The 25476-nt window shown below is 45.7% G+C and overlaps 1 protein-coding gene and 1 non-coding gene across 5 annotated transcripts in view; both read right to left on the bottom strand.

The window, feature by feature from the left end:
- Positions 1 to 25476, bottom strand: part of CAMKK2 (calcium/calmodulin dependent protein kinase kinase 2) — a 53003-nt gene that overhangs the window by 19222 nt on the left and 8305 nt on the right. For all 4 annotated transcript variants that reach the window (XM_070386193.1, XM_070386194.1, XM_070386196.1 and 1 more), the window contains exons 2-7: positions 14913 to 15427; positions 10893 to 10940; positions 10166 to 10219; positions 9403 to 9454; positions 7073 to 7206; positions 5201 to 5237 (exon numbers count right to left, since the gene is read on the bottom strand). In XM_070386193.1, coding sequence (XP_070242294.1) covers positions 5201 to 5237; positions 7073 to 7206; positions 9403 to 9454; positions 10166 to 10219; positions 10893 to 10940; positions 14913 to 15362 — 775 coding nt within the window. In that variant the 5' untranslated portion in view covers positions 15363 to 15427. The remainder of the gene's footprint in view (positions 1 to 5200; positions 5238 to 7072; positions 7207 to 9402; positions 9455 to 10165; positions 10220 to 10892; positions 10941 to 14912; positions 15428 to 25476) is intronic.
- TRNAR-CCU (transfer RNA arginine (anticodon CCU)) lies at positions 17370 to 17442 on the bottom strand. The gene has a single exon. It is a non-coding gene; the product is annotated as a tRNA-Arg (tRNA).

Here is a 25476-nt window from a genome sequence, read left to right on the forward strand (position 1 = left end):
TAGCATGTATCAGTACTTTCTCCCTTTTAATGGCTGTATAATATTCCATAGTATGGATATGCTACATTTTGTTTACCTATTCATCAGCTGATGAACATTTGGGTTATTTCCACATTTTGGCTATTATGAATAATGCTGCTATGAACATTCATACACAAGAATTCCTGCACAAGTGTTTATGTATGGCTGTTTTCAATTCTTTGGGGGTACCTAGGAGCGGAATTGCCAGGTCACGTGGCATAGTTATTTTAATTTTGTTCTGCTTGAACAGATAAAACTGGGACTATGAAGCAGTACTTTAGGAAATGAAAAAAAACAGGACAGTGGATTTCAAAGTCCCATGCAGAATGATTTTGGAGTTTTCTGTTTTCTAGAAGCACACACTGGAGCTTCTTATGGAAGAAAAGTGTTTCAAAGCTGTCCAAAGGCTGAGATGGCCAAGGGGAAACAACCAGCTCCTCAGACAAAAAGAAGGCTTAAAGGTTCAGATCAGAAAAGGAACTTAACTCCCCCAGGGCCGCACCCTGTTTTCAGGTTCATCAACCAGCAATGGCCAAACCCGAGTTAGGGCAAATCTGCTGTGGCTTCAGGCTGTGGTTAGAAGCAAAGGCAATGGCTCTGAAGGTAAGGCTCCCACCAAGAGGAGCGCTGGGCTCCTCAGCTCCTGCTTTCCCACCTTGTAAACTTAACTTTCAAGAGCTGCTTCATGAATTTCAATGTTTCCTCCCAAGCGCCAAAACTCAGTTGGCATGAGGGAAGCTGGCCTGTTGAAACAGGTGTATTTTCAAGTCGCTCACAGTTTAACCCCTCCTGGGCCTGAGTGGCAGGTGGGAAGTTTTTAACCCCGAGAAATACTGATCATGTCCTCTACCCTTTGAGAGTCAGGCCTGCAGGTGCAGAACCCTTGCCGATATCTGCTAACTGGCTTCACACGCTGCCTATTCTGTCCTAGCCACATACAGCTTTGGCTGGAAACGAAAAAATAAAGTATTGGGATTGTTTCAAAATCACTGGAATCAACACACCAAAACCACATGGCTCCTTCCCACTTTGCCACCTCAAGAAGTGAAAAACTCTGTCCATGAAGCTGCCTGGTCCAAACGGCTTAGGCAATCCTCTCTGAGGCTTGAGTCATGTTCTTTACACACTCATTCAACTCCTCAGCTCAGTACCCTCCAAGGGGGACATGCTTGGCAGTCCAGTGGTTAAGAATCAGCCCTGCAATGCAGGGCATGCAGGTTCAATCCCCAGTCAGGGAACTAAGATCCCACGTGCTGTGAAGCAACTAAACTCATGTACCACAACTAGAGAAGCCTGCATGCCACAACTAAGACCAATCACAGCCAAATAAATAAATATTAAAAAGAAAAAAAAAAGTCCTCCAAGGGCCCCCTTCTCTCTCAGAGTAAAAGGCAGTCTTACAATGATGTGAAATGCCCTCTGCCATCTGGTTCCCAGGGTCCTGCACAGGTCTCACCTCCGTGAGGCATTCCAGGAGCCACTGTTTCCCAAGCCTCCAACCTGGAACTCCTGATTCCCCTGACCCTGCTCAGGTTAGCTTTTGTCCATGGTGCTGTCACCTTCGAGCTTCCCTCGTGGCTCAGCTGGTAAAGAATCTGCCTGCAATGTGGGAGACCTGGGTTCAATCCCTGGGTTGGGAAGATCCCCTGGAGAAGGGAATGGCTACCCACTCCAGTATTCTGGCCTGGAGAATCCCATGGACTGTATAGTCCATGGGGTCACAAAGAGTCGGACATGACTAAATAACTAAACACACAGCACAGCTGTCACCTCTAATACTTAGGTCGAGTGTATCCATCTGCCCTCATCAGAGCACTAAAATGCCCTGAGGGTGGAGGGCCAGGGTTTGAGTTTCATTCCCTGAAGAGCCTAGATCAGGGCCTGACAAACTGTGACATTTGTTGAATGGACAACCCACCTCCTCAAAAACAGCTCAAAGCCATTCAGAGTCAGGTCCGGGGCCTCAGGTGAGTGAACAATGCTGGGGATGCCATTCTGGGCCCCAAATGACCTTTTATATTTTGTGTTTTCTTCTGTGTTCCCCCAAACTTCACTTGTTTGCCTACCATGGTTATAATCTGGCTATATCTATATACTATGTAAACTATCATTTATTTCACACTTTTAAATTGATTTAGTATGAAAACTTTTAGTCTTATCTCAGGTAATAAAATCCATGAAATCATGAGTTTAGTGTGCTGGTTATAGTTTTTCCTATACAAATGGTAAAATAAGTCTAAAAAATGTTTTAAATGGTTGTCCATATACCACCTAAAATGATCTCATATATTTTTTTCAAATCATCTTTCTTCTTAAATTGTATTTGTTTTTGTCTGTGTTGGGTCTTCATTGCAGCAAGCGGGGGCTACTCCTCGTGGCGGTGCATAGGCTTCTCATTGTGGTGGCTTCTTTTGTTACAAAGCACGGGCTCTAGAGCACAAGCTCAGTAGTTGGGGCACATGGGCTTAGTTGTCCTGCAGCATGTGGACATTCCCAGAGCCAGGGATCAAACCTGTGTCCCCTGCACCAACAGGCAGATTCATTACCAATGGACCATCAGGGAAGTTCCTGTCTCATATATTTAAAGTGGTGCATGTACCACATTGAGAAATTGTGACTCTGTGATGTTCATAATCTTATATGAATGTTTCACAATTTTTTTAGGTTTTCATACCTGATGGTATTTATTGTGTACTTCTAAAATGTTTCTAAAGGAAGGGTTTTAAAGTTCTAAAATTTGAGGATGACCTACACACTAGATGCTCCTAAGGAACTGGCGTTACCTTTTCAGGTGCAATTGTGGTATTGTGGTATTGTGAGGGCTGCCCAGGTGGCGCAAGAGGTAAAGAACCCACCTGCCAATGCAGGAGACATAAGAGACATGGGTTTGACCCCTGGGTTGGGAAGATCCCCTGGAGGAAGGCATGACTCAAGTATTCTTGCCTGGAGAATCCCATGGACAGAGGAGCCTGGCAGACTACAGTCCATGGTGGTGATGGTTTAGTCACTAAGTCATGTCCAACTCTTGCAACGCACCATGGACGTAGCCCTCAAGACTCCTCTGTCCCTAAGATTTTCCAGGCAAGAATACTAGAATGGGTTGCCATTTCCTTCTCCAGGGGATCTTCCCAGCCCAGGGATCGAACCCAGGTCCCCTGCATTGCAGGCAGATTCTTTATCGACTGAACTACCAGGGAAGCCCCTACAGCCCATAGGGTGGCAAAGGGGCAGACACGACTGAAGTGACTAGGAGATGCAGGCTAAGGTTGTTAGGAACTAATGTGTCAGGATGTCTGCTACTTTACTTTTGGATGGTTCAGAAAAAAAAAAATAGAGAAATGGATGGGTGGGTGGCTAAACTGATAAAGCAAATATGACAAAAAGTTACTAACTGTTGAATCTGGGTGATAGGTAAACAGGTATTCCCTGTACTCTTCTTTCAACTTTAACATTTTTCATAATAAAACCTGGGTGAGGGAACTTCCCTCATAGTCCAGTGGCTAAGATTTTGAGCTCCCAATGCAGAGGGCCCAGATTCAACTGTATGGTCAGGGAACTAGATTCCACATGCCACAACTAAGACCCAGCACAGCCAAATTTAACAAACAAACCAACAAAAAATACCTGTGTGGGGGCAAGAGAAATAAAATATCCTAAGCAACAACAGCATCCTTGGAATGAAACCATAGCAACTACTCTAGGGGAAACTGAGTTCTGAGCTCCAGTTCCAAACCAGACCCATTACTTTATGATTCATCACTCCCTGTGCAGCAAAGGATCGTGCTGTGCTCATCCAGCAGACATCTGGATTCCGGGCTGGGCTTGGCCCTGCCCACACCACTCATCTCCTTGATTCCCCTCCTGGCTGTCATCTGTACCCACTCGAAATACACAAGCTTGTCTGAATGCCTCCCCCAGCCACACATCACCGGGACATGTGACCTGCTGATCATGCCTTCCTGGGCCTGATAGTCTGCTGTCCAGCTTTGCATTAGTCCTGCTCTTCCCTCCCTCATCAGTGCTTATACTGAGAACTGAGCGCTGTCCTGTATCCCTATCATTTTTTAAAATAAGGTCTCTGAGGACATACCTGAGTCCTTCTAGGTCTGTGTGCAGGACCCTTCAACAGGCCCTCAAGGCTCCAAATGCCCCACCAGGGCCACCCACCCCCACCCCAGGCCCTCCATCCTCACTTTCCCTCCCTACATGGTTTTCTCTCCTGCAGCCACATTTTTTAAACTCTAAGCTCTCACCAGCCCTGGGGCCTTTGACCTGCTATTTCCTCTACCTGGAATGCTCTTCTCCAGATTTAACAGGGCTGAGTCCTCGACATTCAGGTGCTAAATGCTCACCTCCTATCTGCAGTGGCCCCTCCATCTCTCTCTCACATCATCCTGTTTAATCTTCTTCAGAGCATCAGTCTGAAGTTGATCATCTGCTTTATTTACAGTTATCCCTAGGTATTCACAGGGAATTGGTTCTAGGAACCCTGTAGATACCAAAATCCACAGCTGCTCAAGTCCCTTAAATGGTGTAGTAGTTGCATATAACCTACACACATCCTCCCCTATACTTTAAATGATCTCTGGATTACTTTATAATACCTAATACAATGTAATATACCTAATACAATATACAATATACCTAATACTTATACAATATAATACCTAATACAATGTAATACCTTTACATTAATACAATGTAAATGCTATATAAATAGTTGCCAGTGCATGCCAAATTCAAGTTTTACTTTTGGGAACATTCTGGAATTTTTTCTTTGTAATATTTTTGATCCACAGGTGGTTGAATCTGCAGTTGCAGAACCTGCAGACACAGAAGGCCAACTATAGTTGGTGACTGGCTGTTTCCCCTAATCAGAACACCAGCTTCATCTTTCTTACTCATCATTGCATCCTTAGTGCCTAGAACAGTACCCAGCACACAGTAGGCACTCAACAGATATCAGAAGACGGATGAACAGGACACCCAGATAAAGTCCCAGCAAGAACTCCTCTCCACCTCCTGCTTTAAACCTCGGGTACAGCCTTCTGTGTGGGGCCCCGCTGGAGCAGGAAAGGGTGGGAGATGCCAGGCGCAGGGGCCGGATGGAGAGTTCCCCTGGGCTTTGGGCAGGTGTAGCTGCATGAGCAAGGGTGGCAGAAGGCAAGGGCTCTCTTACCCATGTACAGATGGTCCTCATTGGGGTCATCCAAGACCTGTTGGCACAGCCACGTGGAACAGGCCGGAGATGAGAAGCAGGGGAGAGGAAGAGAGAGAAAAGACATGAGCAGAGAGGAAGCAGCATCCACATGACTGCACTTGCCAACGGGAGGGCTGTGCTTTCCACTGTTTTTCCCAGTTAAGATGAAGGGCACAGGAATGTGTGATCCAAACGGCCATCTGGAAAATAAGCGCTTTCTAGCCCAATCTTCAAGGGTCCAAAGCACCCAGAAAGGAGGTTACATAAGGGAGGGGGCAGATTCCTCCCCTGGAAAATGTCTCAGCTTGAATAAGAAACCCACTTGTCTCCTAGGAGACAATGGATCAGCTGTCAGAATTGTCAAAATTCAAATTCTCTCCCCATCCCCCTGCCCCAGCAGGAAATGATGTCCTCTTGCCTGGAACTGCTGCAGTGCCTTCTTTCTCTCTTTCACAGCCTTCCTGTTTTCACCTTATCACAATTTCTATCTTCCTCTCTTCAAAGAGCAGGCACCAGGTTGCATCCACCTCGGCTGCCTCCATGGTGCCCTGTACACGACTAGGGACCTAGTAGATGCTCAGGGAATGTCTGACGAGTGAATGAACAGGCAAGCTGTCAAAGGGTCTTGTTGGGAGCCCACACACCACAAGGCATGAAGGAGAAGGGAGATCCCGCCAGGACCCGACACACACCCCAACCAAGCGCCCTTGGGTTTTCTCTAGGACGGCAACTCAAGCATCCATGGGTTGAAATTGTGAGTTGTTGTGACAGATGGAGATGGCCTGCAACTGCCATCTCTTCTTTTGGGAAGAAACAAAGGCAGGCTCCTGGGCTAGACTGATCCTCCCACCTCTTGACACATCATACTCAACTTCCCCAGTCAGCCAAGAGTCACAGGACAAGAACCCTGAGAAAGGGACGCACCCGAGGCAGAGGCCCAGGACAGCCAGCCTGGAACCCCTAAGCCCTGCCCTTCCAGGAAAAGTCAGACCCAGGCACTTGCCTATCTATAGAATTCTGTTATTTTTCTTTTTTAAAAAATCACATTAATGTATAGGATTATTGTTGATTTTAAATGAATTAAAAAATAATTTTTAGCTTCTCTATTTTAAATCCTAATGTGATAAATATAACCCCCATAAGCAAAAGGTTTTTACAATCTTCAATTATTTTTAAGAGCATGGGGTGGGAGGGAGGTTCAAGAGGGCAGGGACTTTATGTATATTCATGGTTGATTCACATTGTTGTATGGCAGAAGCCAATACAACATTGTAAAGCAATTCAGTTCGGTCGCTCAGTCATGTTCGACTCTTTGTGACCTCATTGACTAAAGCAACTATCTTCCAACTAAAAATAAATTTTTAAAAAAATGCTTCAAAAAAAGAGCATAAGAGGGTCTGGAGACCAAAAAGCATGAGAAATGCTGATATAGAACAGTTTTATAAGTAAAGTTTTATCAAAACATAGCCAGGCGCATTTGTTTACAGGCAAATGGCTGCTTTTATGCTACAACTATACACATTTGTGTAGTAGAAAAAGAACCAGCTCCAGAAAAAAAAAAGAACCAGCTCCAAAAAGACAAACAGGTAAAGGGCAAGCCTCAGTACTCCTCTGAGCCTCAATTCCTTCATCTGTAAAATGGGAGTAATAAACAGTCTAAGCACGGGGCGAGGATTACATGCAATGACGGGGTGAAGGAGCCTGGAGAAGTAACCACCACTCAGCCCTGTAACAGTGCTGGATGTGACGTGGCTCTACCCCGGAACCAGTGGTGTCGCATTTTGGTAATCACAGAGCCAAGGCTGGATCATCCCCATTCCTCCTCCCTCCTCCGTGTCCCCCTCATCTCACCTCCACCAGCTTCACTACGTTGGGGTGGTCCAGCTTCTTGAGGATGGCAATTTCCTGGTACACCTGCTCAATTGGGCCCCTAGGCTGGATGCAGCCCCCAGGGGCTGGTCGGGTACCTCGGGGAGGGGGGCGACCTGGAGGAAACATGAACCATCCCAGAGTCAAGACAAAGAGACTCTCCTCTGCAGAGGGGGACTGTAAGCAGGACAATTTATGGGGGGTGGTGTCTCAGAAAGACTGGAGTGGCTGATGCCACCAGGGGCTTTAATCAGCCTTCTTTTCATCTGTCTTCTCTGATGCTGGAAACTAATGAGGCTGGAGACCCAGTCCCCTTGCCCAGCCTTCTGTTAATTCTCTTCTTCCTGCGCCATGCTCCGGGTCACAGTGAGCATCAAAAGTTCACTGAGGTACAAGGAAAAGAAGTCTGGGGTCTAGTGGAGCAATCTCAACATTCCCTCTCTGGGGCTCGGTATTCCCACTCCATAAGAGGGACAAAAATATTATTCCTTGCCTCCACAACTCATGTGGAAATATAGGCGATAAAAAAAGTCAGGGATAGGAAAAGAAGTAAGAACTGATGAGAGGAAAAAAACGAACTTGCTTGGCCCAGTAGTGACTGACAGTCAGAAGGTCACAATGATGGAAAGGTCCACAGTGAAAACACTTACACTGCATATTACATGTAAGTGAAAAGTGAAAGTGAAAGTTGCTCAGTTGTCCAACTCATTGTGACCCCATGGACTATACAGTCCATGGAATTCTCCAGGCCAAAATACCAGAGTGGGTAACCCTTCTCTTTTTCAGGGGATCTTCCCAACCCAGGGATCGAACCCAGGTCTCCCACATTGCAGGTGGATCCTTTACCAGCTGAGCTACCAGGGAAGCCCTATTACATGTAAGTAAGGATCTAAATGTGACTAACAGAACGGAATGTAGATGTGTCAGCCTTGGAAAGTAAAAGCCGAGGTGCAGGTATCAGAAGTGGGATGTGGACTGAGGAAAGGCAAGTTCAAAGGAAAGAAACCTGCTGCACCTGCTGGAACAAGAAGGAAAGTGACAATGGTAGTGACAAGGGAGCTGAACATCCTGGAATCACCTCATTGCCCAGCTGGGGAAAGGGATGAGAAAGGACTGGTTTAAGCTGTCCTAGAGGAAGTCAGAAGTAAATGTCAGAAATTAATAAATCAAGAAATAATGACATAAGGATATTGTCTGGCTCAGAGTTCAGGTAAGCAGGATCAGGGTGCTGGTAGTGACAGGGTGGGGTTGGGGGATTTACATTTATATATTTTCTCTTTTTGGCTCAAGCGGACATTTTGCTCAGCTCCACTGGCAGGGAGCTTATGCTGGAGCCGCCTCTGATATGCTCACCTACACCCGATCACATGCAGTAATTACCAGCTCCTGAAAGAGCTAAAAGTGGTGGGTGGGGTGCCTATAGAGAGACGGAGGAGTACAGCAAGAAATCTGTGACCTCCATTATACATCCTTCTATTCTTTTGCATGTTGTAGATATAACTGAAATACCTTATGGTAATTAAATTTTGTAAATTGAGCATTTTAAAATGTGTAATGCAATGCTTTTTAGTACATTCACAAGGTTCTGCAGCCATCACCACTAAGTCCTAAACATTTCCAACGGACCCCCTCAAAAAAAAAAAAAAAAACCCTTATCTATCATCAGTCATACCCAACTCCCTCTTAACCCCAGGTTCTAGGAATCACTAATTTGCTTTCTGTCTCTGGATTTACCTATTCTGGACATTTCATGTAAGTGGAATCATACAATATATGGCCTTTTGTGTCCGGCTTCTTTCATTTAGTATGTTTTCAAAGTTATCTGTGTTGAGGTATATATCAGAATTTCATCCCTTTTTATGGCTGAGTAATACTCCATTGGCTAGACAGACCACCTTTTGTTTACTCATTCATCCGCTGACAGACATTTAGGATTGCTTCTACATTTTGGCTATTTTGAATCATGCTGCTACGAGCCTTCATGTATGAGCTTGTGTGACCGTGTTTTCAGTTCTCTTGGGTACATATGCCCAAGAGTAGAATTGTTGGGTCATATGGTAATAGTGCATTTAACTTTCTGAGGAACCACCAGACTGTTTTCCTCTAACAGATTTTTTTTTTTTTACTTGATACCTATATTCCTTTCATAAATATTTTTACAAGAAAATGAATTTTTAAAAACCTCAGCCAGAGGCCCAGCACTATCTTTGGGGAATCCACCCAGGTCACACTCTGCAGGGGACACCATACAGTGAGTCTTCCCTGTCTTGCCCCAGCCTCTGCAACTAAAAAAAAAGGCCCGGCAAACTCACGTGGAAAGCCCGCCTGTCGGATCAGTTTCTTTTTGGACAGCACCTTCATTGCCTGTGGGAGAAAAGACCCCGCATCCTGATTAAAATGGAGAGGAGGATGGAGGGAGAGTTCCTTCCACTCCTGAGCCTGCCCAAGCTCTTGGCGCACCAGCAGCCTTGGGACCACGTAGTGAGCACCTTGCCATTGGAATGGGTCAACTCCACGGGTTATGTGGAGGCTGGACGTTCGGGGTCCCTCCAGCCTAGAAGGTACTTCTAAGGTTCCAGATCGGCTCTCCCATCTGGGAGACCACAAGCCCTGGGACTGGCTACCACTAAATCAAGACATGAGTGAGCTGGCATGATAGGCAAGGGATATTTCACATGTGGAGAAACTGATGTTCAGCATTTAGGTCATTTGCCCAAGGACACACAACTGGCACATGGGAGAGTCAGGATATGAACCCATACTGGACCGATTCCAAAGCCCCAGAAACAAGGGCAATTTATCTTATGACCACTTAGTTCTTGGTGCTATGGAGGATGTAGAAAGGGCAGCCCAGAGAAAGGATATGAGATATTTGCTGAATTTATTCACTCAATCTTCCTGGGCCAATCGCTTCACCTCCCCACTTCCCCACTTCCTTCCTAATGCATAAAATAAACGTGACCTAAAAATAAAATGAGACAACAGCTAAGAAAACCTTCCAGGAAACCAAGTTCTGGATAGAAGGCCTTTTCTCTGGACAAGGAGGAGGGCAGGGAGGAGGATGTGGGTACTCACGTAGTAGGTATTGTCATTTTCATTGTAGGCCAACTTGACCACGCCATACGAGCCCTGGAGAAAGGGAGATGCCCGTGACACAGTATCCAGAAATTATGATCCACAAAATAAGGACCCTAATACAGAGGTGACAAAGTGGTAGCCTATTGGCAAAACCTGCCCTGTATTGTGTTGGATCTCCGGTTTTTAGAATGTTTGAATTAATGGCCAACATTTAAAACAGTTCAGATATAAAAACCCAGATTCTGATGTGGATATGGAGTCATAATCATTTCCATGTGTTAACAGTTTGCCACAGTCCTCACCACTCCCTATTGTATTATACCTAGCATGTTTTTTTCACATATATTACTCACTTGCTCTCTATTGACATTTGAGTTTTTGAATTTTGATACTGTCCATCGATACTGTCCATTTGATACTTTTGATACTGATGTAAAAGCAAAAACAGATATGAGAATACCTTAAGAAGGAAAAAAAACCAACACCAGTGTTGGTGATACAGAATTACTCTGGAAGCTTTGTGAGCTTTTGTAGAAACACAGGCTGATGTAAAAACAAAACAAAATAAAGCAAAACAGACGGGCCATTAATAACAAAACCCTCCCCCTCCTAGCCTGTTCTCCAAGGATTCCTCACTCACTCCCAGCTCTAGTCGGGTAGAGCCACAGTATCCAAGACATCCTTGGTAGGTACGGAAAACCAGCCTGTCTCCTGGGATAGTTACCTTTCCAATCTCATCCTTCAGTGTGTACTGATTCAGCTGTACACAATCCTGGAAAGTAAGTAGAAACGCACAGAATATGAATTGTAAATTTGTAGCAAGATACATTTTTCACAAACAAACGCCTTAACCAGAATCCAAGTCAAGAAAGGGAACATTCCTAGCTCCCCAGAAGCAGCTCCCATATGCTGGCCCCTGTCCAGGGTGACCATTATCCTGACTTCTAGTACCACAGTTGTTTTTGTTTTGTCCATGCCACAAAGCACGTGGGCGCTTAGTTCCCCAACCAGGGACTGAACTTGTGCCCGATGGAAGTATGGAGTCTTAACCACTGAACCTCCAGAGAAGTCTCCACCAGCACAATTTTTTTACACTGTGAGACTGTAATCATATAGTATGTACTCTTTTAATACCCATTTTAAAGGTTCTTCCCACTTTTCAAACGTTCATTTTATTTACTTATTTTTTAAAAGTTAAGGTAAAATTAAACAATAATCCATGACTGCTATTCTGTAAAAAAAAAAGGCAAAATGATACAAGAAGAGAACATCTGAATGGCCTTAGGGCGGAGAAAGGTTTCTTAACAGTTTCTGAAAGGGTCTCTTTTGTACAAGAAGTGCAAAATATAAAAGGAAACAAATGATAAATTGGATTTCAAGCAAAGTTAAGACTTTTGCTCTTTGAAACACTACTAAGAAAACAAAAGGCAAGCCACAGACTGAGAGAAACAAATTGCAATACATAGTCAAAGGACTGGTAATCAGAATATATAAAGAACTCCTATAACTCATCAGTTAAAAAAAAATTGGCTAAAGATTTGATATTTCTCTAATGAAGATACACAAATGATCAATAAGCACATGAAAAGATGCTCAGCATCATTACTCATTGGGGAAATGCAAATTAAAACCACATTCACCAAATTGGCTAAAGTGAAACAGACTAACCAAACCAAGTATTGTTAGAATGTAGGGCAAATGAAACTTTCAGAGGCTGCTGGTGGGAATTTAAAAAGTACAGCCTCTTTGGAAAACAGTTTGGCAAAACTTCTCAACAGGCATTTCCCATATGACCCAGTCACTCTACATCCAGGTTCTCACTCTAAAGAAAGAAAAGGAAAACCCGTGTCTATGTAGAGACGGGTATACAAATGTTCACAACAGCTTTATTTGTAGTAATCAAAAGCTGGAAACCATCCAAATGCCCATCAACAGGTAAGTGGATAAGCCATGGTATATCCGTACAGTCCAATACTATTTAGCAATAAAAAGAAATGAACTACTGATATGTGCAAAAACATGGATAAATCACAAAAATCACTATACCGTGAAAGAAGCTAAGCAAAAAAAAAAGTACATACTAAATGATTCCACATATATAAAATTCCAGAATTTGAAAGCTAATCTATAGTGATCAAAAACAAGTCAGCAAGTACCTGGGAAAGGGGAAGTGGGGGAGGGATGCATTGCTGGATGTGCTGGAAAGGCCTGGGATCTTGATAGGGGTGATGGTTTTACAGATGTATACATACATCAGAACTGACCATACTGCACATTTGAAATATGTGCAGTTTATCTCACTTCAATTATACCTCAATAGAGTTAGGGGGAAATGTTAAGTGATATAGGAAACTGGGAAGAGAAGCATGATAGAAAGCAAACCATCAAGTGTTTCAGAGAACCCCAACTTTCCCTGGAACCCCCTCCCAAGCCCCAGTTCTATCCCTCTCCCCGAACCTTGATATCAGTTTGATGTATAAACTTCCAGGTCTTTTTCTGTGTACATGCACGCATACATGCACCTGCAGAAAATACAGAGCACTGTTTTGGGATGAGGTTAGGGGAGGCCTAAACAGTGTCACACTAAATCAGTTCTCAACTCCCTTTGACTGGAGGTAGTTCCACTCAGATCGGTATCTTTGACCTGGCCAGGTCAGGCCCACAGAGCTCTCCCCTCACTGCTGGGCTTTTTAGTTTGTTTCATGTTTCTCTCCAGTACTGTTTCATTCCCCCGAGTCCTGAAGGGATGTGACAGGCAGAGGTGGGGCCCTGCAGAACTGTCTTAGGGGGTCTCACTGCCTTCGAATCCAACCCCCACATACTGCTGAATTCATCTTCAAGAATCCACTCTGACCACATCAGCCCAGCTCTCTGCTGTTTCCAGGGTCAAGTCCTGACTTCATGGTCTAGCCTTCAGACCCTCGAAAGCTCTGACCTTGGCAGAGATGACTAGTTGCCCACCAAATACCAGTCTCTCCTTTCTTCCTTATAACTGGAACACTGGGTGGCAACAGTCCACGCTGGAAAACTGCAATTTTCCAGCTTCTCTTACACCTAAGGTGGCCATGTCACTATGTTCTGGCTAATGTGAGACAGGTAGAAATTGCTGGGTAGAGTTTCCAGGAAAGAGGACTGACTCAGGAGGCACACAGCTTTTGCTTTCCTTCCCTGTTCATTCTTCTTGCCTGGAATGGAGCTGTGAAGGCTTGAGCCACAACAGCCATTTTGACATCATGAGGTTTTAAGGACCAAAGCAACAACAGAACCATCTCACCAATACCCAGTGCCTAACCCTATGCATTTATTTTACATGATAAATAAGCCTTATTGTGTTAAAGCCACTGTTGTTGGGAGATTTGTTTCTCTAAGCTGATATAAACGGAAATTCTCCCTCCAGCCTTGTTGCCACAGTGTTCCCCTTTGGGGCCCCACACTCTCGCTAACTGAATCCCTAACCTATCCTGAATTCTATGGAAAAGAAATATGTTGGTGTACATAGCTGGTACTTAGCTGGAGTATGGTAATCATACTTTTAAAACTAAGATATTAGAGGAATGAGACTACCTCTGTCACCTAGGTGGCCTGTGGCTAGTTAATAAACTAGGAAATGAAACAAACAATAACAATTTTAAAATGGCTTTCTCCCTTGGGGGTCTTTGCTCATGCTGTGCTCACTCCCCTGCAGTGAACTCTCAGTGTGTACCCATCTCCAACTGAGAAAATTATACCTAGCCCTCAGAAGGTAGTTAAATATCAACTCCTTTAGAATGTCATTCTGGATTTCCAGCCTTCTCCCAGTCAAATTTATTCCTTCCTTCAACAAGGAATTTGAGCCACCATGCACCAGGCACTATGCCAGGTGCTAGGGACCCTGTGGTGAACAGGACTGTTCCTAACATCCTAGCTGGGGGCGGCAGGGGGACAGCAATAAACAACTTAACAGACACAGATAATCAGATGGTGACAAGTATTATGAAGGACAGTCAACAGGCCAGAGAGGGGCTGAAGGATGCTTAGAAGGGGTGTCTGAGAGGCCTTTCCAAGGAGGTGACATCTGAGTTGAGATTTGGAAGCCAGATGGAGATGGCCTTGAAGAGATCTGCAGGAGGGAGGGGTTTCAAACAGAGGGCACAAGAAGGTAAAGGCCTAAGGGAGCGAATGAGCTTGGACATCTGAGGAAGACAAAGAAGTGGGTAAGGTTGGAGCCCTGAGTTGGCAGTACAAAGGTAGGAGGTGGGGTAGGGGTGGATCAGGCCCTGTGAACCAGCTGGGGATCTGAGTTTCAACCTACCTCCCAGAAGTTTATAGTAAAAATCATGGGAGAAGTGCACTTACAGTGCTGAGGACTCTCATTGACCTGTCAGCCCCATTTCAGAGTCCCTGGCACAACTTCTAACTGCCATCGTGAGGGTCTCTTTGCTAGAGGCTCTCTCTGACCGGAAGATGCTCTGGGTCCAGGGACTGCCAGCAGCTGGTGTAAAAGGCCCAGCTCCCTCGCCCTCAGGTGGAATAAGTCTGGGGCTCATGTCCTACACTGTCCCACAGGGCTGCCCAGAGCAGGGGGGTCCCAGTTGTCCACAGTGATAACTGGCTCCATCATGTATGTTTTATTGACATCTCTCTGGATTTCCTAGGGTAGCCTTTCCAGTCAACTGGTTGCACCGGGATCCTTCCGGGGGACCCCAGCCCAAGGTAGAGACATTCTGGGTGCAGGGTAGGGCACCAGGGGCCGCCGCTCACGCACCTGCATCCCAGTGATGGAGACGTGGTGCGACTCCACCGTGGGCCGCCGGGGCAGCCGTGGCGAGGACTGCGGGGAGCCCACTGGCGAGTGGGGCAGCGCCGGATAGACGCAGCGCCCGTTGGCATCCAGCAGGGACCGCTCCTGCAGAGAGAGCTTGCGACCAGAGAGGTGGGGCCGGGCCTGAGACCCCGAGGCGTCAAGGGTGATCTCTCCGCCATGGGCCTCCAGGGGCCGGTCCCGGGTCAGGCCGTGGTCCACAGCGCAGACCGGCTCGCACTCAGTGACCACGATGAACGACTCCATGCCCAGGCGAATGCTCAGGGAGGAGAGGCCCCTCAGAGCCTCACAGGGCTTCTGGCCTTCGCTGCTGCTGCTGCCGCCCCCGCCCCCCAGCTCATCCTGGGGGGCGGCCCGGTCGCTGCTGGGCTGGCTAGAGATGCATGATGACATGGTGCATGTGCGGACCTCGTGCAACACAGACGCGCCCAGGCACTCCCATCCGGCAGCAGCGCCACCTGCAGGGAGAGGAAGGGTCAGCTGCCCCGACCCTGGGCGGCAGGGCTATAGCCAAGAGGGGTCTCTCCTGCTGGCCCAGGCCCATACTTCATTCCTGCTTTGAGTTGACGTCCTTAAAAAAAAAAAGCTTAAAAAACTGTGTGATCATACATCTTTTGAGTCTATATACAAGAGCTTAGGGCACTTTTCCTCATTGTATCCTTTTTTTTTTTTTAATGTATAGCTGATTTACACAGCAGTTACATTAGTTACTGCTGTACAGCAAAAGTGATTCGGTTATGTATTGTATACATTCTTTTATATTCTTTTCCATTATGACCCATCGTGCATGCTAAGTCGCTTTGGTTGTGTCTGACTCTTGGAGACCCCCATGGACTACAGCCCGCCAGGTTCCTCTGTCCAGAGAATTTTCCAAGCAAGAATACTGAAGTGGGTTGCCATAATCTCCTCCAGGGTATCTTCTTGGCCCAGGGATCAAACCTGTGTCTCCTGCATTGACATGCGGGTTCTTTACCACCTGGGAAGCCCTATGACGTATCACAGAACACTGAATCTAGTTCCCTGGACTATACAGTAGCCCCTGGTAGTTTCACATTTCCTTATTTTAAAAGCTCCTCCTCACACAAAACAAGAATCCCAAATTCAAACCTGTAGAAACCAAGTATGAGAAAACCCCCAAAATTGAGCACCCGCACCCCTACAGAGGTGGCACCTAGTTCTAGCTCAAGCCAATTGTTGTTAAGCAAGGACTGGAGCCTAGAATTGTCTGGTTACCTCCTCACCTCTCTCTCTCTTTTTTTTTTCCCAAGAGAAGATCTAAAGCCAGGATGTTAAATGAGATCTCTTTTTTTTGTTTAAGTCAGCAGTTATTTTAAATATTTTAAAATGCTGGGCAGGTGAAATGAAACACTTTTGCATGGTGACCTCTAGGCTGCATCATTTCACAAAAGCAACGATTCAGACAGCACTTTACAGTTTATAACATATCTTCCACACATCAGGATAATTTCACAGGCACTCTACATTGTTGGTTTGCCATTATAACCTCATTTTGTAAATGGGGAGACTGTGGCTCGAGAGAGGGAGAGGGATTTGTCCAGGTCTCCTAATGTGAAGACCATGCACACGGGAGTCCAGTCGCCTGGCCTGATCTCAGGCCAACAATTCTCAACTGAGGAGTAAGGGGTCAGGGGTCATACCAGAGGAAGAACGGGCGCTCAAAGAGTATGTGAGCCTGGGTGATTTGTGTTGTGTGAAGAGTCAGGCTCCACATACCTATGATCTAATGTTCCCCTAGTTCAGCCCCCAACTAGTACCTGCAAGATGAAAGGCAAACATGAGACTAAAAAAAAAAGAAGTTAACATCAAATAACTTGGTGGTTCCTCAAAAGATTAAACAGAGAATTACCATATGACCAAACAATTCTGTTCCTAGGTATATACCCAAATAGCTTTACTCACAACAGCCAAAAGGAAGAAAACCAACCCACACATCCACTGACAGATGAATGGATAAGCAAAATGTGGTCCGTCTACACAATGGAATATGACTAAAAAGGAACCGACACAGGCTACAACCCCCATGAACCTCAAAAACATGATGCTAAGGGAAAGGTGCCTGACACAAAAGATCACATGTGCATGATCCCATTTATATGAAGTTTTCAGAACAGGCAAATCCATACGGACAGGGAGCAGATTAGTGGTTGCCTAGGAGTGGAGAGGTGTTGGGGGAAATAGGGAGTGACTGCCAGTGGGTATGGGGTCTCCTTTGGGGGTGATGAAAATATTTTGGACCTAGACAGAGGTGATGGTTGCCCAACACTGTGAATGGACTAAATGCCATTGAACTGTACATTTTTTTAAACTATTTTTATTTTAATATTTATTTAATTATTTATGTGGTTGAAGCAGGTCTTTGTTGCAGCATGCGGGATCTAGTTCCCTGACCAGGGATCAAACCCGGGCCCCCTGCATTAGGAGAGCAGAGTCTTAGCCACTAGACCACCAGGGAAGTCCCTGAATTATACATTTTTTAAAAGTTAATTTTATGTTACATGAATTTAGGAAAAGAAAAAAAGAGATTGACACTCCCTCAGACTGTCAATTCCTTCTGTCTCTGGGACAGAATATTAACCTTTGGTTCGTATGTTTGACAAATTCTGCTGGACAAATGTCACAGGTACCACTGGAATTCAGGAAGTACATCCACAGATGGCAGCGCCACACTGATCACCCACATCACGAAGGTGCCAGGAAAACAGTGAGGACCGAGGAGAGATATTTTATGAATGAATATAATGATATCTCTTTAGGACACTGGGTGACAGTGGTGAGGGGTCGTGGAGAAGAAAGCACAGATGGGAGCAGAAAGCCAGTGCTTCCTGGAGGGCCTGGTTGAGGGCCAGAGAAATGCAACCTGCCCTCTTGGGTCAGTACTATGAGAGTTATTTATTTATTTATTTATTTTTGAGAGGTATTTATGGAATAATGTCTATGTATGCAATTTGGACCATGACTGGGCAGATGGGGGTCCCTTGTGGAGCAGGGAAAGACGACTGGGAAAGGCATTAAGGAAATAAAAACAGCATCCTAGCCCAGACATGGCATGATTTATGAACCCACAGAGTTCCATGTAAAGGAATGACAAAGTACCCAATCATGTGACAAGATGCTCAGCCTCAGTTACAATAAGAGAAGTGCAAATTCAAACTACAAGAAAAGCTTCCCTGGTGGTCCAGTGGTTAAGAGTCTGCCTTGCAATGCAGGGGACACTGGTTTGATCCCTGGTCCAGGAAGATTCCACATGCTGTGGGGCAACTAAGTCCATGCATCACAACTACTGAGCCTACGCTCCGGAGCCCACGAGCCACAACTACTGAAGCCTGTGTGCCCTAGAGCTCGTGCGCTGCAACAGGAGAAGCCACCAAAATGAGAAGCCTCAGCAACACAACCAGAGAGTAGCCCCTGCTCACCACAACTAGAGAAGCTCACACGCAGCAACACAGACCCAGCACAGCCCCAGATAAATAAACTACAAGGAAATGGTTTGGGGGGTCATCAAAAAGTTAAATGTAGGATTATCATTTGACTCAGCAATTCCATATATATATATATACACACATACATACATACACACACACATATATATATACATACACCCCAAAAAACTGAAAGCAAGGATTCAAACAGAAACTTATACACCCATGTTCATGGCAGCATTATTCACAATAGCCAAAAGCTAGAAACATCTCAAGGGTCTGTCAATGGAAGAATGGATAAACAGTATGTGGTTTGTTTAGACAATAAAATATCAGTCAGCTATAAAAAGGAATAACATTCTGACATGTGCTATAATATGGATGAGCCTTGGAAACATGCTAAGTGAAACAAACCAAACATTTAAAAAGCCAAATACTGTATGACTTCACTTAGATAACAGGCAAATTCAGAGAGACAGGACGTTTAGAATAGAGGTTACCAGAGGGTAGGGGAGAGAGAAACAGGCAGTCATTGCTTAAGAGGCACAGAGTTTCTGTTTGGGGTGAAGAAAAAGTTCAGGAAATGGATTAGCAGCGATGGCTGCACAACATTCTGAATGTAAACAGGGCCACTGAATTGCACACCTGAAAGCGGTTAAAATGGTAAATTTTATATTATATATATATTTTACCAAAATTAAGAAAATAACAATAAAGCTACAAAAAAATACCTTTTTTCCAACTATCAGATTGGCAAAGACAAAAAATATAGTAACAGCACTATTTTCATGGGGAGGATGATCAATCCTAGAGGCAATCAACCCTGAATATTCATTGGAAGGACATAAAACTGAAGCTCCAAAACTTTGGCCATCTGATGTGAAGAACTGACTCTTTGGAAAAAAAAACCCTGATGCTGGAAAAGACTGAAGGCAAAAGGAGAAAGCAGCAGCAGAGGATGAGATGGCTGGATGGCATCACTGACTCAACGGACATGAGTTTGAGCAAGCTCCGGGAGATGGTAAAGGATGGGGAAACCTGGCGTGCTGCAATCCATGGGGTCACAAAGAGTCAGGCATGACTGAGAGATTGAAAACAACAAATGACTTAGTAGCATCCTTATGAAGGAAAATTCACCACTATCTAATAAAATTCCAAATGCATATACCTTTGACTCAGCAATTCTGTACCTGAGTATTTAGCCTATAGGCAATCTCACACATAAAAAATGATATATGTACAAGATTATGTTGGTAGTGTGGTTTGAAATGACTATTTATGGTGGACTGAGTAAATAAAATGAGGTAATGTAGCCCAGGAAAAAAAATCATGCATTTATTTTAAAAGAGGTGACTCTGTACATCCTAACATGAGTTAGCTCCAAAACATGCTGTTCCATGGGAAAAAACCAAGGCACTAGCATGCTGCTGTTGGCACAGGGAGAAGGACTGTACATCCGTACATAATCGAGTATGCACAGCATATTTCTGAAAAGATACACAAGAAAATGATAACAGTGGCCTCAAGAGAAGATAACCAGTTTGCAGAAGTCGGGGTTGGGGGCAGGGTGGGAGGGACTAAATTTTCACTATATTTACATTTACTCCTATAAAAGTAAGTATGCAAATAGTAACTATTCAGAAATGAATTTTTAAAAGAAAGTTAACTGTAACCATAAGAGGAATTAGGATGATTAGGCCTGACTGCAGGAGCAGTTGGAGGAGGGAAGAGTTGACCCTGTCTCCTAACCCTCTGTCCCACTCTGGCTGCATCTGAGAAAAAAATCATTAAATGGTTCCCCTGTCTTGGCTTTCTCTTCAGTGAAAGAACACAACCTGAGTTCAATGTTCTCCATAGTCCCAGTCACTGTTACTTTACATATCCTTTTTATCATCCTTATTTCCCAGAAATGGAAAAGCAGAGCCCCTGAAGTTTGACTGCCTGGGGTTGCAGCCTCGGTTTTCTTATCTATAAAACGGGCACTCAGCCAAGTCATGAAGATTAACTGAGCTAAGAACTCAATATTCATGTTTGGTGCATGCTTAAAGTGCTCAAAAACCTCCTCTTCCAACAAAAACCTACTGAATGCCCACGACCTGCCAGGCTGTGTTCCAGAATGTTCTTCCTCCTGTGTATGTTCTGCAGCCTTGGCATCAAGGGCCTATGTCTCCTCCAAAAGCCTGTCCTCCTTCCCAGGGCCACTTCTGACAGGGCTGCGGAGTTCCTGAAAAGAAAACTAGTCTGGCAGCACCTGATAAAGTTAATGGAGAATTTTTTTTTTCTTGCCAACAGGAAAACAATTGCTTATCGATCGCCACTCCAGGCCAAGGACACCAAGCCATCCACTCCCGGCAAAGCTGTTTTTAATCAGTCTCCATGACAAGCTAGTGTCTGGCCTGTGCCTTGGCTCTTGAGGCCTGGAGGAGAAAGGAGAGGGAAAAATTGCACCTGCTGGGGCAGGGCCAGCGGTTGGGATGGAAGTCGGGACCTCTGTACTGGAGGGGCAGGTGTGTCCAGGTCTCAAGAAAGAGCCTCAAGGGACACAAACCTCAGTGCCTCAAGGCCACCTGGCAGTCAAGGCCTTGGCCATTCAGCACCACTGACCCCATAGAGTCTAAGCTGGAGTCTGATTGGTTTTAAGGTCACATATCCTCTGAGGTCACAGCCTTTAAAGGAGCTGATGAAAGTTATCAACACTAGGGGTAGGGGGTGGGGGGGTGGAATCACACACAAGACAGTGGTTTGCATTATAACAGCTACATCCAACTGAGCACTTCTTTACCAATCATGGTAAAGGCTCTGTCTAGGTTATCATTTAATCCTCACAGGCCCTCTGCAAGAGAGGGACAGCTAAACACTCGATTTTGGGGGGGCGGTGGGGAGAGTTGAGGTTTGAGAAAATTCGAAAAGTCCCCTCCTCGAGCCTCCTGCCCAATCCATGGTTCCTTCCCCAGGCCCTGAAGCCTCCCTACCGCCCTTGGCTGGCAACCCCTCCCTCGACTCCCTCCCCTTTCACAGGTGGCTCAAACGGAGGACCAGAACCTTCCTGGAGCAGATGGACCGGGCTTCAGGCCAGGATGAAGGGAACACTCCTTCCTCTGCCAGGAAGCCAAGTGCACAGGCCTCCAGGAAATGCGTTTCCTGGAGGCAGTTTCCAACCTGCCCTGCTTACCAAGTGCCAAGCCACCACCACGGGAGCCTCAGCACAGCAAGTAGCCAGAGAGCAAGCCAGCGATATGCCCTGACCCATGTCACAGGGTCCTCTGTAGGCTCCCCAGAGGTCCCAGCAGACACTCCAGGACAACAGAGGGGCCCAAAATAGCTGTGTGGATGCTGCCAAGGCCAGAGATGATGTCCTCCCTGGGATAACAGGCTTGGCCAGCCACATCCTCTCTCACCTGGGGAAACTGAGGCCTAGGGAAGTCCAAAAGAAAATTCACTCATCCATTCCTTCCTTCAACAAGTAACTACTGGGGACCTACTATGTGCCAGATAAACAGAATAAATGTAATTTCTGAAAAGCAGGCACACAAGTGACTCTATAAGCACAAACTGGAGGAGAAAACCAGGATAATATCAAAGAGAACAACACAAGGACCCTGGGAGGAGTACGGTCTGAGTGGGAGGGTCTGGGTCAAGAGAGGCCTCACTTGGGGCAGTTACATTTCGGCTGAGACCAACAGGGTGAGTTGGTACTAAGGGGGCAGCAACTTGTTCCAGGAGGAGGAAAGATCTTCTGAGAAAGCCCTGCACCAGGAAAGAGGTGGGAGAGGGGAGGCAGCAGAAAGAAGACCCCTGGAGCTGAATGGGGCCAGGGGACAGTGGGCGGCTGGGGGGGCCAGAGCACAAGAACTTTGTTGGAAGCTGATGGGAGCAGGCGGGGTGGCCCAGGCAAAGCCACAGAGGCCCCACTCAGCACCTGTTATGGGTTATGGAATCGTGTCCCCCAAAAAAGATATGCCAGAATCCTAATGCAATATGACTGGTGTCCTTAAGAAAAGGGGGAAATCTGGACAGACCCACACCACATGGAGAACACCATGAGAATGTGAAGGTAGAGACTGGGGTCCTGCGCCTACAAGTCAAGGAACACTCAAGACTGCCAACAGCCATCAGACATCGGAAGAGAGACAGCAACAGATTCTCCTTCACGGCCCTGGGAAGAACCAGCCCTATAACACCTCCATCTGGGACTTCCGGCCTCTGGGACTTTCAGCCTCTGGAACTTTCAGCCTGTTGGACTTCCGGCCTCCAGGACTGTGAGATAATGCATTTCTATCACTGAAGCTGCCCAGTTTGTGGTACTGTGTCATGGCAATCCTAGCAAACTAACACAGCTCCCCACCCAACCACACAAGCCTGCTGCCCCAGAGGCCACGATGCAGAGGGTATCTCCCAGAACTTAAGTGGGAGACCTGGGAGGCTCAGCTATAGCAGCTGACACAATGCTGAGACTTGACATCAGCTGGAATACTCCAGATTCTGGGTCTTGGCCCAGCCAAGCAGTCTTTATCAGACTCAGTGACACAGACTCTTAAAACTGTCTCTCCTTGTATAGTCTTTAGTTTGGAGGCATTGAAACTGATCATTTCCCCCAGAGACAAGGGTCCTTCCTTTACAGAGGACATGAGGGATGGTGCTGGCTTTTTTTCCCTTTCTTTCTTTAATCTATTATTTATTTATTTATTCTTGGCTGTGCTGCACAACTTGCAGGATCTTAGTGCCCCGACCAGAGATTGAACCAGGGCCCTGGGCAGTGAAAGCGCAGAGTCCTAACCACTGGACCATCAGGGAATTCCCATAGTGCTGGCTTTGGAGTGAACAGACTCCATCCCCATCACAGTCCCTGGAGCCCAAAGTCCCTCTCATGTGATGGGGGTCACCCAATGTATTTTGCTTGGCCTACACTGTGTTTAAAACTATTTGAATGAGATGCCAACATTTCAGAGCCAGGAGATTTCAGATAAAAAATCAAAACGTCCAGGCTCTTGAAAAACTGAACACTGATAACACTGGGCCTGAATTCTTTCCTGAACAACTCCCTGTAGCTGTGGACAGTAGACGCACTGGCCTGCATGCCACAGTCCTCACCACTCCCCTTTGGCTTCCCAATGCCAAGGACAGGCTGAGTGCCATGTTACACATCCTCCTTCTTTTCCACCTCTCACCACCTATCTCGCCCCTACACGCCCTACTCTGAGATGCACTGGACCTTAGTGCTATAAAGGGCATGCGTCAGTGATCACCTATTCCAACCGTTTCATTTCACCAATGAGAAAAGGAAGGCTCAGACAGATTTATTGATTTGCCCAAAGTTATGCAGTGTTCCAAGCAGGGCTAAAACTGGTTGAGTTTTTCAGAAAGGGGCTAAAAATGACAGGTACAGCCTTGCAATGTCCACATATTGTGTCCAGAAGGAAGTCCAGGCTGAGCCAAAATCTCTAACAAAGAGGGATACCTGAGCCCATTCCTCTGGCTCCCCGACACTCCAACCTGTGTGAGAAGCGAGAATGTGAAGGTGCGGTGTCTTATAGCACTCGGGAAGATGTGCCTGGGCACAGAGATGTCAGTGCAACTGAACTTGTAAGAGCGTTGCCTTTCCCTTTCTTGTTTATTGGACTCCAGGACCTAGAACTTTCTAGAACACTGCCAGCACTCAGTAAATACTGGCCAGAGGTCACTGTTTATTTTATTCATCCCAAGACCACTCAGAAGGTCAGACGTTTTCTTTAGCCGGCCTTGAATCCATCCAAGTTCCTTTAGTATGATAACAGCAGCCTGATTCACGTCAGGAATCAATCCTTGTGTGTCAAAGGGGACTCCGTGGAGCTGGCCATGCTGTCAGCTTTAGGGGTTCCACTATGACTCAAGTCTGGTCAACTGGGCATCAACTGCTCTATTCAAGTGATTGTTTCAAGAGTGGATGTGTGACCCAAGTCAGTCTACTAAAGTCTCATTCTAGGATTTTGTGGAAGTATTAAGAATGTCTCTTTCTGTGGAACACAGAGCAGTGAAGATGTACTTCTAGAGTTACCAGGGGCTTGGGAGAACCCTTCATTAGAATGAAGCTGAGAGAGAGAGAGGAGAGAGACAGAAAAGAATTAAAGTTGGAGATACTGTGTGGCACCTGGATCCAGCCCTACCTGCAGTCCATGTATCCCCAGGAGTTTTTAATCTACATGAGCCAGTAAATTCCCATTTATTGCATAAGCTAGTTTGCAGTTGGTTTTCTGACATTTACAACCAAAAGTCCTAACAGATAAATGATACAGAGTTGATTGACAGAAAAGCTTCTCCACTAAGCTCCCTGACAGATGATCAGTTCCCTACACTTTAAGGCTCCCAACCAGGCCAAACTGCCAAGCAGCTGAAACCCCTGACAGCCTTCACACTGACAGCTTGGCAGACACCAGCATTTTCAAGTTGCTTTAAAATTTTTTTTAATTTTAACAGGAAAAAAAAAAAATCAAAAACAGGGAAGGAAAGGGCTTATCAACAGGATGGAATGAAGGGAAGAAACTGACTAGTATTTTTAACACAAGAATCGACAAGTTGAGAAAGTGGCATTGACATATAACAGAGGGAGCTATATAACAGAGGGTGCTCAGCCTGGCATTCTGTGATGACCTAGAGGGGTGGGAAGGCGGGAGGGGAGGGAAACTCAAGAGGGAGGGGATATGTACAGAATTAAGGCTGATTCACATTGTTGTAGGCAGATACCAACACAACATTGTAAAGCAATTTTCTTCCAATTAAAAAAAAATTTTTTTTAATGACATCACTATAGCAGCAGCCATAGGAGTTGTAGATGCAATAATAGTGATAACTAGTCTTTAGTGCTGGCCTAGTGGCAGGCACTACCACACCGTACATGTATCATCTCATTTAACCATCACAACAACCTTATGAGTTAGGTACTATTATCATGCTTATCTCACGGATAAGGAAAACTGAAACACAGAATCTGAGTGACTTGTAATACTCAAAATTCTCCAAGCCAGGCTTCAGCAATTTGTGAACTGTGAATTTCCTGATGTTCAAGCTGGTTTTAGAAAAGGCAGAGGAAC

Source organism: Bos mutus, chromosome 17 (assembly GCF_027580195.1).
Source record: "Bos mutus isolate GX-2022 chromosome 17, NWIPB_WYAK_1.1, whole genome shotgun sequence".
Classification (NCBI taxonomy): Eukaryota; Metazoa; Chordata; class Mammalia; order Artiodactyla; family Bovidae; genus Bos; species Bos mutus.